This window comes from Tribolium madens, unplaced genomic scaffold (assembly GCF_015345945.1).
Source record: "Tribolium madens isolate multiple individuals breed KSU strain unplaced genomic scaffold, Tmad_KSU_1.1 Scaffold_91;HRSCAF=231;Tcas5.2_LG7, whole genome shotgun sequence".
Taxonomy (NCBI): Eukaryota; Metazoa; Arthropoda; class Insecta; order Coleoptera; family Tenebrionidae; genus Tribolium; species Tribolium madens.
In genome coordinates, this window is record NW_025401063.1 from 10,497,422 (window position 1) to 10,511,253 (window position 13,832).

Here is a 13,832-nt window from a genome sequence, read left to right on the forward strand (position 1 = left end):
TTGTCGCAGCTTCAGTTTGTTCTACATTCGCACCTTCACCAGCTTTAGTGCCAGTAGCAGTCATTTCCTCTTCTGTTTTTTCTTCTTCACCTGTCGCAGCTTCAGTTTGTTCTACATTAGCACCTTCTCCAGTTTCAGTGCCAGTTGCTGCCGTCTTTTTTTCCGTTTTGTCTTCTTCACCTTTTGAAGGTTCAGTGTGTTCTACATTAGCACCTCCACCGGCTTCAATGTTGGTAGCAACCGTTTCTTTCTCTTTTTTTTCTTCTTCACCTTTTGGAGCTTGAGTTTGTTTTGCATTATCACTTTCACTAGCTTCAGTGCTTGTAGCAGCTGTTTTTTTTTCCGTCAGTTCTTCTTTACCTTCTAAAGCTTCAGTGTGTTCTACATTTGCACTTCCAGCAGCTTCAGTGCCAGTAGCAATTGTTTCTTCTTCCGTGTTTTTTTCTTCATCTATTTTATCCATTTTCTTTGATGTTATGTTAATATTTTCCAATTGCTGAGGTCCATTAGTAGTTGGAAGTTTCGTTTTTTTGTACACTTTAGACACTAATTTTCCTCCCGCCAAAACGGTTACTTTCTGGGTTGTTTTCATTTCTTCTAGATTTTCTTCGGTTACGAGGATTTCAAATGGGAGTTTCATCATGTGTTGGAACACTTGTTTGTTTTGCATTTTTGTGGTTTCTTTCTGTCTTGTAGGTGTGAATGCTGTACCATGATGATGAGTTGATAATTTTTCTTCTTCTTCAATTTTCTTATGCCCTTTCTTTGATTCGTGGAATTTTTTTTTCAGTTGAACTTTTTTTTCAGTGTTATGATGATGTGGTGCTTTTTCATAGTGTTCATTGTTTTTGTCACAAGTAACACACAAAGTAGACGTTTCATGTTTTTTATGAAATTCATCAATAAAGAAATTTTCTTCTTGTTTAATTTGCTTATTTTTGTTCCTAGACTGTGGGTTCTTTTCTTCTTTTTTTGTTACTGTTTTATCTGGTTTGATAGTTTTTTGGGAAGCACTAACCGTGACGTGATGAATTATATTACTTTTGTACTCGTCTTGATTAATCTTCGGTTGATCAGATTCAAGAGTATACAATTCATTTTCTTCCGTATTTGATGTTTTAAGAGGAAGCGATTCCTCGGTAACTGTTTTAACAAATTTGGAAATTTCTTTGATTTCTTCTAATTCAGAAAAAAATTCTTGATTATTGGACTCTGTGATTGAGTAACCCTTATTTTCTAAATAGTTTTCAAGTCTATTTACTTGCTCTTCAGGAACGTATGTGTACGATTCGGTGTCTTGTGTATTTGTATATTTATTGGAAAGCATTTGTTCAGAAATGTTTTTGACCAATTGCGTAATTTCTTCAATTTCGGAAGAATCTTCTGGAAAATTACCTTCAGTAACGTAATAATTATCGCTGTATTCCTCTTGAGAATTTGTTTGTTCTTCAGAAGCATATGTAATTGAAATATTTTCTTCTGTATTTGACATTTCATTGGTAAGTGTTTCTTCTGAAATCATTTTGATTACCTTTTCAATTTCTTCAATTTCGGAAGAAACTTCTGGATTACTACTCTCCGTCACGTAATAACTATCTTTTTTTGTATAGTCTTTTAAGCTAATAGTTTGTTCTTCAGAAGAATAAATACTGAACTCACTTTCTTCCGTATTTGGCAATCCATTAATGAGCATTTCTTCCGAAACTGTTTTAATTAATTTGTCGATTTCTTCAATAATGGAATCTTTTGGGTTACTACTCTCCGTAACATAATATTCCTTATTTCCAGAATATTCTTCTTGTGCATTTGTTTGTTCTTCAAAAGCATATGTGTACTTTTCGCTTTCTTCCACTTTTGGCACTTCAAAAGGGAGCATCCCATCGTTTTTTGGATACTTCTCTGGGGCAATTTTGTGTTCTTTAGGAGTATAACTATACAGTTCACTTCTCGTTACAGTTGGTAGCGTAACAGAAGACATTGAAGGTTTATTTTGTGTTATCCAGCCATAATCTTCTTGGGACATTTGCCTATAATCTTCTTGATAGTCCACTGCTTTAGTTCCGTTTTCGATTACTTCCTCTCCAATAGTTTTAAAGTTTGGAGTCATTTCTTGAATTTTTGTTACAGCAAGAGTAACATCGTTAAAAAAAATTTCTAATAAATTTTCACTCAAAGAACTCATTTTTCCAAGATCTGTACTCGTCTGTTCTTCGTAATTTTTTAATGCATTTAGGACACCTTCAAGTTCTTGCATTGCATCTCCTTTCGCTGTAGAAACTGTTCCAGTTACGTTTTCCGTTACCTCAAGATTTTGCTGTTCCAAATTGTTCTCCTTTTTGTGAAAAGGCCAAGTAAACTTTTTCCAAATGCCCGTTTGACTGTTTTGAGCATATTCATTGAGATGGTGAGGGGTGGTAATTTCTTCATTCAGTGATGGCGTTTCTTGATGACTAGTCTGCGCCGGTGTTGGAGCCTTCGGTGCTTTCGAGATTTTTTCGTTCTCTTGCAACCTGGTTTCTTTTGGTTCGATGGTTTCTGAAAATAACATATTTTCGGTTGATAATTCTCGAATTTTTGTCATCATATTGTCAACCTCTTTGTTGATGGTTTCCGACTGATTTTGGACAGCTTCTTTGTAACTGTCCCTGTTTATCTCTTCAAACTTTTCTAAAGCGTCCAACACATTTTCTAGTTGCTTCACATGAGGAGACTCAGGTCTTTTAGATTCCACTTCTTTTAGGGCAATTTGCACTTCTTTGAGTACTTTTGTTGCATTTTGGGCTAATTTATCTTGAACTGGAGGTGGTGGTTTGAATCTTTCATGTGACCATTGAAATCCAAATTTTTCATTTGTTTGATGAATCTCGGTTTCTTTTGTATAGTTTTGAGTTCTTGCAGTTTCGGTAAATATGTTTCCAGAAGGTTCATTGGAATATTGTTGAATAGTAACTGTTTGAGGAAATATTTTTTCAGTTGACTCTTGTAGATAGTTCTGAGTTTGTATAGTCTCAGGAGATGGATAGTTTGCTTGAACAATTTCGGGAAGCTTTTCTGTAGGAGATTCTTCGGGATAGTTTTTAATTGCAATAGTTTGGGGAGAAATTTCTTCAGTAAACTCTTGTGGATAATTTTTAGTCTTAGCACTTTCAGGTGATATTTCTTCAACATTTGGTACCATCTGAATTTCTGATGGTTCATTCATACTTTGTACAACAGTTTGCTCGGAAAATCTATCTGCTCCAAATTCAGTTATTATCTCAGAGTATACTTCTTCATTAGTGTACACTATTTCACTTGGAGTTGCATCAGTTAGAATTTTATTAACTTTTTCGTACTCTAAACCACTTAACTCATTTTGAAAATTAACTTCCTTATTTATATCTACATGCTCTACGTTTTGCAATACTTCTTCCGCTTCTTGGATAGCTTTGGTTGCAATTTCAAGCAACTGATTAGGCTCTGCTTCGCCAATTTCAGCAACTTTTTCATAGGTTTCCTCAATTTCTGTTGGTTTAAATCGGTCACGAGGCCACGTGAATTCTTGCCAAACGCCCGACTCTGTATTAACTGTAGCTTCAGTATGTGTCTCTATTTCTTCGTATTTTTGAGTTATTACAGTATTTTTCAGAGGTATTATAGATGATTCATGTTCCATTTTATTCAAGAAACCAATCAGTCGTTCGTCTTCTTCCGTCTCTGAAGATAATGCACTTTCAGTAGTCGGTTCTTTCGCATTAACCATTTGATTTGCTTCACCTGCTTTGTAGTTCGGTTTAGGAGTCTTTAAAACAATTTCAGATGAATCTACTTCTTCAAGCTCATTCACTCTTTTTATTACATTTTCAGCCTCTTTTATTGCTTTGGTCGCAATTTCAACTATTTCATCAGGTTGTGCTTTAGTTAGTTTTTTCAAATGACCTTTGGGCCAATGAAATTCTCCCCAAACACCCGAGATTCCCGTAGCGGATTCTTCGATGTGTTTATTGATTTTAATTTCTTCACTAGGAGCTGTAGATGTTTGTATTTTGGTAACAACTTCTACAACATTATTCAAAAGATGTTCATGTTCCTCAGTTTTCGTTGAAATTTCCTCTACATTATCTTCATAATTTTCCAAATCATTTAATGCTTCTTGAAGCTCTTCCAAGGCACTTTGTTCAGTACTATGAACCCCTATCACACCTTTACCTCCTCTTTCTTTATCCAAAACTTTTTTATTCTCTTCAGTCGCTTCAGTCACTTGTTTATTTCTCCCTCTTTGTCGACTGCCCGGCCATTCAAATTCGTGCCAAATACCGTCGTCTCGTTTTGGTTTTTCTATTTGACTAAATCTACGTTTTCTAATTTGACCTAAGTTGCGTTTATTCATAGGAGATTTTGATAATCTGCGCCTAAAAAATGATGCTGTGTTGGTTTACCGAAGATGCGTTTCCACCATTTTTTCTTCTTTTTCTTCTTTTTTTTCTTTTTTCTTCTTTTGCGCCACTTTTTAAAAGAAAAATGTTTGAACCTTGAACAACTATCGCCGCTATTTTCGTGTTGGTTTTTCCATTCTAAAAGTTTTCCCAACCCCACCACTTCGTTCAGTTTCTTCGCTTTAGGTGAACACATTTCAGTTGTTGTTTCAGTTACTTTATTTTTGTGACATTTTCTTCTATATCTTTGATAAGTGTATGGCGAAGCCTCTCTTTTGCTTCTCTTATGCCGTTTGTCTTGTTTTGTTTGTCTGTTTTGTATTTCAAAAACCAGTTTTAAGTCTTTTTGAAGATCGTGCAGTTTATCTATAAATGCACTTTTGCCTCTTTCTATTATACCTTTGGCTGTAGTCGTAGCAACACTTGAAGCTTCACTACCTGACGTCTCTGTATGTAAAACCCCTGTTATAGGAGTCAAATCTGAAGAATTTGCGCTAATTGTTGGTATAGACGTAGCACCCGTTTGTGTTGCATATTGTCCACTTGTAGTCAAATTATTGGCTAACAAATCTAATATATTTCCAAGATCTTCATTTTCATAGTCTTCTTTTCCTTTATCTTCAAAAATGGGAGCATTTGAAGAAGGACAGGTGGTTGTAGGAGGGGGTGGCGGCTCAGTTGGAGGAGGCGGGGGTGGTGTTGTTGGGGGTGAAGGAGGTGGGGACGGTGTTGTTGTTGTTGTTGGTGGTGCTAAAGGAGTCATTCCATCACCTTCTGAACTACAACTGGATTCCATGGATAATTTCTTTAATTTTGGGTCTGAGTTCTTCAAACTATCAAAATTTCTGAGAAGTTCATTGACGTCATTATTAGAGATCTATAAAAAGGATCAATTTTTACAGATCTTGATATTTAGTCGAAACTTACCACTTTTTTTTCAAATTTGGAAGCAATTCCGTTTTGTTGTTTATTCGAATTGATGAGGTTTTGAGAGTTCGAATTATCAGAACCGATTTGATTTTTGAAAGAGTCGGAAAATTTGACTTCTGGAACTAATTTTTCTTGTTGATTTAAATCACTGTCGACTGAACTATCTAGCGAGGAATCCAAAGAAGTATCCAGCGAATTATCAAAAGAACCAACATCGCGATTTCCAAGACTTTCTTCAAAATTTGCTGATGGTATATCATTCTTCATTAAAGTGTCACCAAATTCGAACTTATCGCTATTCCCCGTCTCACCTAAACTGACTTCATCTTTTACAAAACTATTCTGATTTAAATCGAAAGTATTTATGTCATTATTACCTAAATTATCATCGTTAGAGTCAATTGACAAAGAACTGATTTCTTTACTTTTTAGTTTGTTACTTGTAGGTTTTACATTGCCCGACGGATTTATTGCATGTTTTAATAATCTATGATTTAAATTTGACACTAAACTATTTGCTTCATTTGATAATAAATCTAACTCATTATCTACGAAAGAATTGTCGACTTTTGATGTGTCCGTCAAAATTTCTTTCTTCACTAAATTAATTGTTTTATCTCTTGATCTAGCATCTAGTGGACGGATCACATTTTTTGCCCAACCATCTAACTTATTTTGACCCGAATTGACTGAATCGATGACACTTTTCACCACACTGGTGGCAATAGGATCGACGATACTTTTAACCAAATCGTTTGATTCAATGGAATCGATTAGATCTTCTTCCTTTCTTGCATTAACTTGTGTTGAATTTGAATTAAAGTCGTTTTGGAAAGAAACAACTGGTAGTGGACTTTTAAGATCCTTATTATCCAAGGGAGGAAGATCTAATTTACCGACTGCACTTTTGAGCAAATTATCGATTTCAGCTGGGGACATATCAAGTGCATTTTTATCACTTTTATGTCTTCTATTGTTCGTTAGGTCCCATTGTAGTGGATTTAACTGGTTTTGCACTAGGGTTTTTTCATTATTTAGAAGTACTTTTGAAGGGTTTTCATTTTTCAAAGCAATAGAGTCTATTTCTTGGGGAGATTCAAAAGATCGATCGTTTTCATAATTTGACATTAAAACTGGGTCTTTGATTGGAAGATTTTGCACAAAACCAGCTTTGAAGTTATTGTCCAATCCTTGCTTTTGGTGCTGATTTATGAAAGGAATAGAGAGATCTCCACTAACGTCTTTTTTTTGCTTCACGCCCGAATTAACCAAAACTCCACCGTCAACAAATTTTGGAGTTTTATCATCATCCATCTCCATTTTGAGCGAAGTTTTGATGTTCTCGACTAATAAATCAGCGTCGCGTAAATACTTGTTGTTTGAAATATCGTAATTTGAAGATCTTTTGGAAAGCCTTTTTAGCGAATCGGGGATTGTGTTGATAAAGAGAATAGGGACATGAGTGCAATGTCGACATTTTAATTTACCTAAATCGGGAACTTTGTGAGGCTCTTTCTTATAAGTTGAAACAAAGAAAGGGAAAAAATTGTCGCCTCGACTATTTCGATCCGAAAAAACTTTAACTTTAACGGCAGGGACATTGTCAAATTTATCGTCATTTGATAAGAGAGCAATGTAATCGTATTGTTGAGGAATTTTGTTTTTTGGATACAAACTCACAGCGACAGATCTTTGGGTTCTGAGTTTTTGACCAGTTTTACTAGGATTGTGCTTATAAAAATGCATTTTTACCAAACTACTTAACGGCCCAGTCTGATCTGAAATAATAAAATTGTAGTACCTAAAGTATTAAAAAAGTATTATTTGTGCTTACGTCTATTTGAACTTTTATCAGATTCCTCTTCGCATGTCTTAGTGCACTCTTCCATAGTATTTTCTTGTAAGTTTTGCTCTACCTTTTCGTACACTTTTTGTCCTTGTTCCGTTATATTTTTAACCTGTTTTTGTTGTTCAATAAACTCTGAATCGAACATAACCGGATCGTTATTTTCATCATGTTCTTTATTCTCTTCTTCTTCAGTATTCCTAAGCTCCCGGTCATTTTCGAGGAAATGATTGACAAAAAGTGACCCTATTTCGTCCAATTCTCTTTTGGAAAAATTCGTTCCGTTTGTTTTTTTCTCGTGGTTTGAACAACGCGGAAATTTTTGATTTGGTGGACAATTTTCCTCGTCTTCTTCTTCGTCCATGCTTTCCCTTTCTTCTAAAACACCGTTTTCGTGTTGTGGGCCGGTTTCGGGTTCGAAATTGGCGACTTCTCCCAGGAAGTTACGGTTAAATGGTGGTAAAGGCTGGATGTTTATTGCGTTGTACTTTCCACAAATAAACATGAACGCGGCAATACTTAAATTTTTTTTTGAGAAATATTGGAAATGTGGGGATAATTAATACTCACTAAACTAGCGCATAACGGAGCATTTGAAAATATGAGGCACACAAAAATAATACATTATAGATAAGCAAAGGGTCAGTAAAATGTAAAACAATGTAAAAAGTGGTATAAAACGTCAAAAATTAGACAACTTAAAATGTTACAAAGGCATAGGTGACTTGACCAAATTGGATTAGATTGATTTCGAAAGAAAGAGAGATTTGAGATTTGAGACTTTATTAAAGACACCATAAAATATTAGTTAAATCAAATTTAAGAAATTTGTGGTTGAAACTGAATGATTTGTTCTAGTAGAAGAAAAGAATAATGAAAACTAATGTATTTTTCTTAATATATAATTAAGAAAACCATTTATTAGATTAAATTTTACGTTTAATTATAGGATTTTCAAACCTATTATCATATTTTCACTTGTTATGACTTAAAATTAAGCAACATTAGATATCTTGTTAGTAGTTTCTCCTTCGAATTCCTTGCAATTCATTTGGTGGTTTTCAATTTTTTAATTCAGTTCTCATGTATTCCGCTTTCTTCTCTTTTTCATCAACTTTTTTACCAAATGTTTCTTTCTGCGATGCAAAATATGTTTTAAACTTTCAACTTCTTTGGTCTCCTGTTTCTTAAAAGTTCTGAATTTTTTTCTTTTGGTTCGAAGACCAATATTGAATGGTACTTTTTTTTTTCTTCTTACTACTTGGTTCTTTGGCCGCTTGTTTGATTTAGAAAGTAAATTTTGTATTGTTAGTACTAGTTTCACATCTTTACTCAAAGTACGTAACTTACTTTTGATTTTTTCTAATATACCCTGCTCGCTAGTATCACTCGTGCGAATAGTAGCAATATCCAAATCATGTCCTAGTAAATCTAAGATACCACTAAGATCGTCGTCTCTATAGTTGTTAAATTTATTTGGAGCTCCTTCCACTTCCTTAAATGTTTCGCTTGGGTATGTTGTAGTTCGGTGTGCTTGAGGAACTGGAGTTAATTTAGGAATACTTCCTTTAAATTCGGTTGTTTTATAATTTGTCTTATGGAAGTCACTGGGTTTACTTTTTCTATTTATATTTGTTCTATCAGTTGTAGCATGGAGGTAAGGATGATACTTCTGAGGATTGTTTTTTTGATACTCATTTGTTTTGGAGGTTGTAACACGATCGTAATGATGATACAATTGTGGATTATTTTCTTGATATTCATTTGTCCGATGGGTTGTTGGGTAGTCATAAGGAGGATATGCTGGGGGATTGTTTTTTGGATACTGATTTGTTCTATAAGTTGGTACTTGATGATAAGGATAATTTAATTGGGGATTATTTTCTTGATATTTATTTGTGCTATAAGTTTGTACTTGATACCACGGAGGATATACTTGAGGATTATTTTCTTGATTCTCATTTGTGCTATAAGTTGGTGCTTGATAATACGGAGGATAAACTTGGGGATTATTTTCTTGATACTCATTTGTTCTATAAGTTGGTGCTTGATAATACGGAGGATATACTTGAGGATTATTTTCTTGATAATCATTTGTGGAATAAGTTGGTACATGATAATACGGAGGATAAACTTGAGGATTATTTTCTCGATACTCATTTGTTCCATAGGTTGAAACTCGTTCGTTGGGATTATTTTTTTGATATTCATTTGTTTTATGAGTCGGTGCTTGATAAAAAGGTGGATATAAAGCAAGATTATTTTCTTGATATTCATTTGTACTATAGGTCGGTATATGATAATAAGGAGGATGTATTTGAGGGTTGTTTTTTTGATATTCATTTGAGATTGGTTCGTGATAATAGGGAGGATATCCTTGGTAATTAGTTTTCTGATACTCATTTGAGCTATAAGTTGATACATCATAATAAGGTGGATGTACTTGTAGATTGTTTTCTTGATACTCATTTGTTCTTTGGGTTGGTACGTAATTATAAGGAGGATATATTTGATAATTATTCTCTTGATAGTCATTTGTCCCGTAAGTTGATACTTGATCGTTAAGAGGATATACTTTGGGATTTTTCTCTTGATATCTGCTTGTTCGATAAGTTGGTACGTAATCGTAAGAAGAATAACCTTGGGGATTTTTATCATGATATTCATTTGTTCTGTCATAATAAGGAGGATATACTTGGGGATTATTTTCTTGATAACCATTTGTGTTGTAGGTTGGTACGTGATAATAGGGAGGATATACTTGGAGATTATTTTCTTGATACTCATTTGTGCTATAAGTTGGTCCGTTATAATAAGGAGGATATACTTGGGGATTATTTTCTTGATACTCATTTGTTCTATAGGTTGGTATGTGATGATAAGGAGGATATATTTGATGATTACTCTCTTGATAATCATTTGTCCTGTAAGTTGATACTTGATGGTTAAAAGAATATACTTTGGAATTCTTTTCTTGATATATGCTTGTTCGATAAGTTGGTACATAATCGTAAGAAGAATAAACTTGGAAATTTTTATCTTGATTTTCATTTGTTCCATCATAATAAGGAGGATATACTTGGGGATTATTTTCTTGATACTCATTTGTACTATAGGTTGGTGGTACGTGATAATAGGGAGGATATACTTGGGGATTATTTTCTTGATACTCATTTGTGCTATAGGTTGGTGGTACGTGATAATAGGGATGATATACTTGGGGATTATATTCTTGATATTCATTTGTGCTATACGTTGGTACGTGATAATAGGGAGGAAATACTTGAGGAGCATTTTCTTGATACTCATTTGTGCTATAGGTTGGTACGTGATAATAGGGAGGATATATTTGGGGATTATTTTCTTGATATTCATTTGTGCTATACGTTGGTAGGTGATAATAGGGAGGAAATATATGAGGAGCATTCTCGTGGTACTCATTTGAGCTGTAAGTTGGTACGTGATAATAAGGAGGATATACTTGGGAATTAATATCTTGATATTCATTTGTTTTATAGGTTGGATTGTAATAATAAGGAGGATATTCTTGAAAATTATGTTCTTGAAATTTGTTTGTTAGATTGGTTGCTACGTGACTGTAAGGATGATGTAATCGGGGATTATTCTCATTTGGGTTATAAGTTGGTACATAGCCGTATGCTTGGGGATTATTTTCTTGATACTCATTTGTTCTATAAGTTGGTAGGTGATTGTAGGGAGGATATAATTGAGGATTATTCTCTTGATACTCATTCGTTTCATAGATTGATGGGTGTCCATATGGATAATATGTTTGGGGATTGTAATTTTGATACTCATTCGTTTCATAATTTGGTACGTGACCGTAAGGATGATACATTTGGGGATTGTTTTCTTGATACTCATTTGATCCATAGTTTGGTGCATGACCGTAGGGATGAAACATTTGGGGATTATTTTCCTGATACTCATTTGGTTTATAACTTGCGACTTGGTTGTAATCTAGAAAAGGATGTGTTCTTTTAGTGACTTTATCCTCAATTTTGTTTGTTTTGTATGTTGTGACGTGGGTAGGGAAAAGTAGCTGTGCCAATGAAGTTGATTTTACGTCTGATGGTAACTTTCCATAATTCCCATGTTTTGTATCCTCATTAATTTTTAAACCACTTATTTGTGGTACAGGATTTGTATAGTGTCCTAAATTTTTTTCTACATATTCTTCTTTCATGCTACTACTTGTACTTGAAGATATCTGTTGTGTTTCTTCAGACTTACTAATACTACTTTGCGTCATTGGTACTCTGTTCTCAGAAATTGTAGAAGGTGGGAAAGTTTCCGAAATATTAGAATTTATTATCATTTGATATATCGTATAGGTGGTACTACTTTGTTTTAAATGTTGTGCTTCAACACTACTATTTGTATTTTTACTGCCAGAAGACATCAAATTTTTAAATGACGACTTCAACTTTTGAAATGTTTTCAAATTCAGAAACTGAAACGCTTCTGAAAGGTTATTTTCTTCTACTGGAGAAGCTATAGTTTCTTCCGGTGCATTTGGTTCTTCAATTTTAACAGGAAAAGATGGACTTTCTGTAGCCGTTGTAACGGTTGAGGTAAAATTTTCATACGGTGTTTCTTCTAATTCTCGTGAAGTGTCATTCGTGAAGCAAAACGATGTCAAAAGATCGTTACTCTGTTGTGGTGGTGCCGACTCCGATCCTGCAGAATTTAACAATTTGTTATTTGTTCCATAATTTTTCTGTAACCCATTATCGACAAAAGTATTGTTGAGTTTTGACGATTCTATCGAAATTTCTTTCTTCACTAATTTAAGTGAATTTTTTCTTGGAGTAGCTTCTAATGAATTAACTATAAGTTTTTCTAAACCGTTAAACTTATTATGAGGACAAAGATCTAATTTATTGACCGCACTTTTGATTCTATTATCGATTTCAGCCTGAGACGTTTCAAGTGCATTTTTCTCACTTTCATGTTTTGTATTATCTGGGTCTTTGATTAGAAGATTTTGTAAAAAACTAGCTTTAAACTTATTGTCTAGACCTTGTTTTTGGTTTTGATTTATAAAAGGAATAGAAACATCTCTATCAACATCTTTTTTCTGCTTCAACCCCGAATTGACAAAAACTGCACTATCAACATATTTTGGAGTTTGATCATCATTATCCATCTCCATTTTTAGCGAAGTTTTGATGTTTTCGATCAATAGATCAGTGTCGCGTAAGTACTTATTGCTCGAAATATAGTAATTCGGGGATCTTTTTGAAACTTTTTTAAGGGAACCTGGGATTGTGTTGATGAAGAGAATAGGAATATGAGTGTAATGTCGATACTTCAATTTGCTAATGTGATGAAGTTGAGGTTTTTTCTTGTAAGTAGAAACGAAGAATGGGGAGAAATTATCACTTCGACTATTTTGATTCGAAAAAACATTGACTTTAACTGCAGGAATATTAACAAACTTGTCATCATTTGATAAAAGGGCTATATAGTCGTATTGTTGTGGAATTTTGTTGTCTGGATACAAGCTAACGGCGACACATCTCTGATTTTTAAATTTTTGACCAATTTTGTAGGGGTTGTGTTTGTAAAAAGGCATTCGTACAGAATTACGTGACGGTTTTTTCTGATCTAAAATAACAAAATTTTGATATTAGGAAACTTCCTATTTTGGTGTTTACGTCTGCTTGGATATTGGAAAAACTTTTCTGTCGGGCATCTTTCAGTTCCATTCTCATTTTTCTCCTCGACTTTTTCATACAGTTTCCGTCCTTGTATCTTTTTGGCTTGATTTTTGACAAATTTTTCTTTAAAATCATTATCTGTATATCCAAATTTTCGTTGATTTTCAAGGAAATGATTGACAAAAAGTGATCCTATTTCTTTTAATTGTCTTTTGGTAAAAAGCGTTCGGTTTGTTTTTGTCTCAGAACTTGGACATGGACGACACTTTTGATGCGGTGAACAATTTTTTTTGCCTTCTGCATCATCCATACTTTCTCTTCCTTCTAAAACATCACTTTCACGTTGTGGGCCGATTTCGGGTTGGATTACATTGTCGAAATTTAAGATTTCTTGGAGTAAGTTGTTGCTAAATGATGGTAAAGCCTGAAGGTTTGTTGCGTTGTACGTTCCGGATATTAACATGAACAAAGCGATGCTTAAATTTTTTTTTGAAAAAGTTGGAAAATTGGAAAAAAATATACTCACTAAATTACCGCATAGCGAAGCATTTGAAAATATCAAATATGCAAAAAGTACACATTATAGATTAGGAAAAGACCAATATAATGAGAGCAGGATGTCAGAAATTTGTCATTTTGAAATGTCAAGAGGAGACTTGGATCGGATTTTTTTTAAAGAACTCTATATTATACTCGTAATAATTGAGGCAATTTCAAAAATTAAAGATTTAGCGATACAAATTGTATAAAAATATACAGGCTGTCCCTGTATATCCGAAAAAGGTTTATTTTAAAAGATATTGACTTTTTCTTTTTTTTAGATTATAGCTGCGTTTTTGATGCACATTTTAAAAATATTGCGGTTTATATACAGGGTGTCCCAATATTAAAAAACACTAAAGTTATGTTTTTTTTTTAAATGGAATCTACTCAGTTTGATTTTATTTTTGGATTCTA

The 13,832-nt window shown here is 33.7% G+C and overlaps 3 protein-coding genes across 6 annotated transcripts in view; all 3 read right to left on the bottom strand.

Moving 5' to 3' along the window:
• The window catches only part of LOC123011824, a 7,136-nt gene extending 3,394 nt beyond the window's left edge, over positions 1-3,742 (bottom strand). The window contains exons 1-3 of the mRNA XM_044409465.1: positions 1,660-3,742; positions 242-759; positions 124-180 (exon numbers count right to left, since the gene is read on the bottom strand). Of these exons, the coding sequence (XP_044265400.1) occupies positions 124-180; positions 242-759; positions 1,660-3,742 (2,658 nt within the window). The remainder of the gene's footprint in view (positions 1-123; positions 181-241; positions 760-1,659) is intronic.
• Positions 3,743-4,224: 482 nt separating this feature from the next.
• LOC123011204 (putative uncharacterized protein DDB_G0282133) lies at positions 4,225-7,895 on the bottom strand. 3 transcript variants are annotated; one of them, XM_044408551.1, is made up of 5 exons: positions 7,762-7,895; positions 7,180-7,709; positions 5,771-7,123; positions 5,343-5,722; positions 4,225-5,292 (listed from the first exon to the last, which is right to left on the bottom strand). In XM_044408551.1, exons 1-5 carry the CDS (start codon positions 7,782-7,784, stop codon positions 4,366-4,368), a joined length of 3,213 nt encoding a protein of 1,070 aa, XP_044264486.1. In that variant the 5' UTR covers positions 7,785-7,895; the 3' UTR covers positions 4,225-4,365. The 3 variants fall into 3 exon arrangements, with proteins under 3 accessions (XP_044264486.1, XP_044264485.1, XP_044264484.1); XM_044408550.1 differs by having other exon boundaries at positions 5,346-7,123; XM_044408549.1 differs by having other exon boundaries at positions 5,343-7,123.
• Positions 7,896-8,030: 135 nt separating this feature from the next.
• On the bottom strand, positions 8,031-13,522 carry LOC123010782. 2 transcript variants are annotated; one of them, XM_044407897.1, is made up of 3 exons: positions 13,402-13,522; positions 12,873-13,351; positions 8,031-12,795 (listed from the first exon to the last, which is right to left on the bottom strand). In XM_044407897.1, exons 1-3 carry the CDS (start codon positions 13,422-13,424, stop codon positions 8,273-8,275), a joined length of 5,025 nt encoding a protein of 1,674 aa, XP_044263832.1. In that variant the 5' UTR covers positions 13,425-13,522; the 3' UTR covers positions 8,031-8,272. The 2 variants fall into 2 exon arrangements, with proteins under 2 accessions (XP_044263832.1, XP_044263831.1); XM_044407896.1 differs by having other exon boundaries at positions 8,031-12,822.
• Between the last annotated feature and the right edge of the window lie 310 nt (positions 13,523-13,832).

Coding starts and splice junctions, on each gene's coding strand:
- LOC123011204 (XM_044408549.1), bottom strand. CDS start 7,784: ATGCTCCGTTATGCGCTAGTTTA. Junction 7,710..7,761: donor CTCCGTTATGCGCTAGTTTA/GTGAGTATTAAT, acceptor AAAAAATTTAAG/TATTGCCGCGTTCATGTTTA. Junction 7,124..7,179: donor TGATAAAAGTTCAAATAGAC/GTAAGCACAAAT, acceptor TTATTATTTCAG/ATCAGACTGGGCCGTTAAGT.
- LOC123010782 (XM_044407896.1), bottom strand. CDS start 13,424: ATGCTTCGCTATGCGGTAATTTA. Junction 13,352..13,401: donor CTTCGCTATGCGGTAATTTA/GTGAGTATATTT, acceptor AAAAAATTTAAG/CATCGCTTTGTTCATGTTAA. Junction 12,823..12,872: donor TTTCCAATATCCAAGCAGAC/GTAAACACCAAA, acceptor TTGTTATTTTAG/ATCAGAAAAAACCGTCACGT.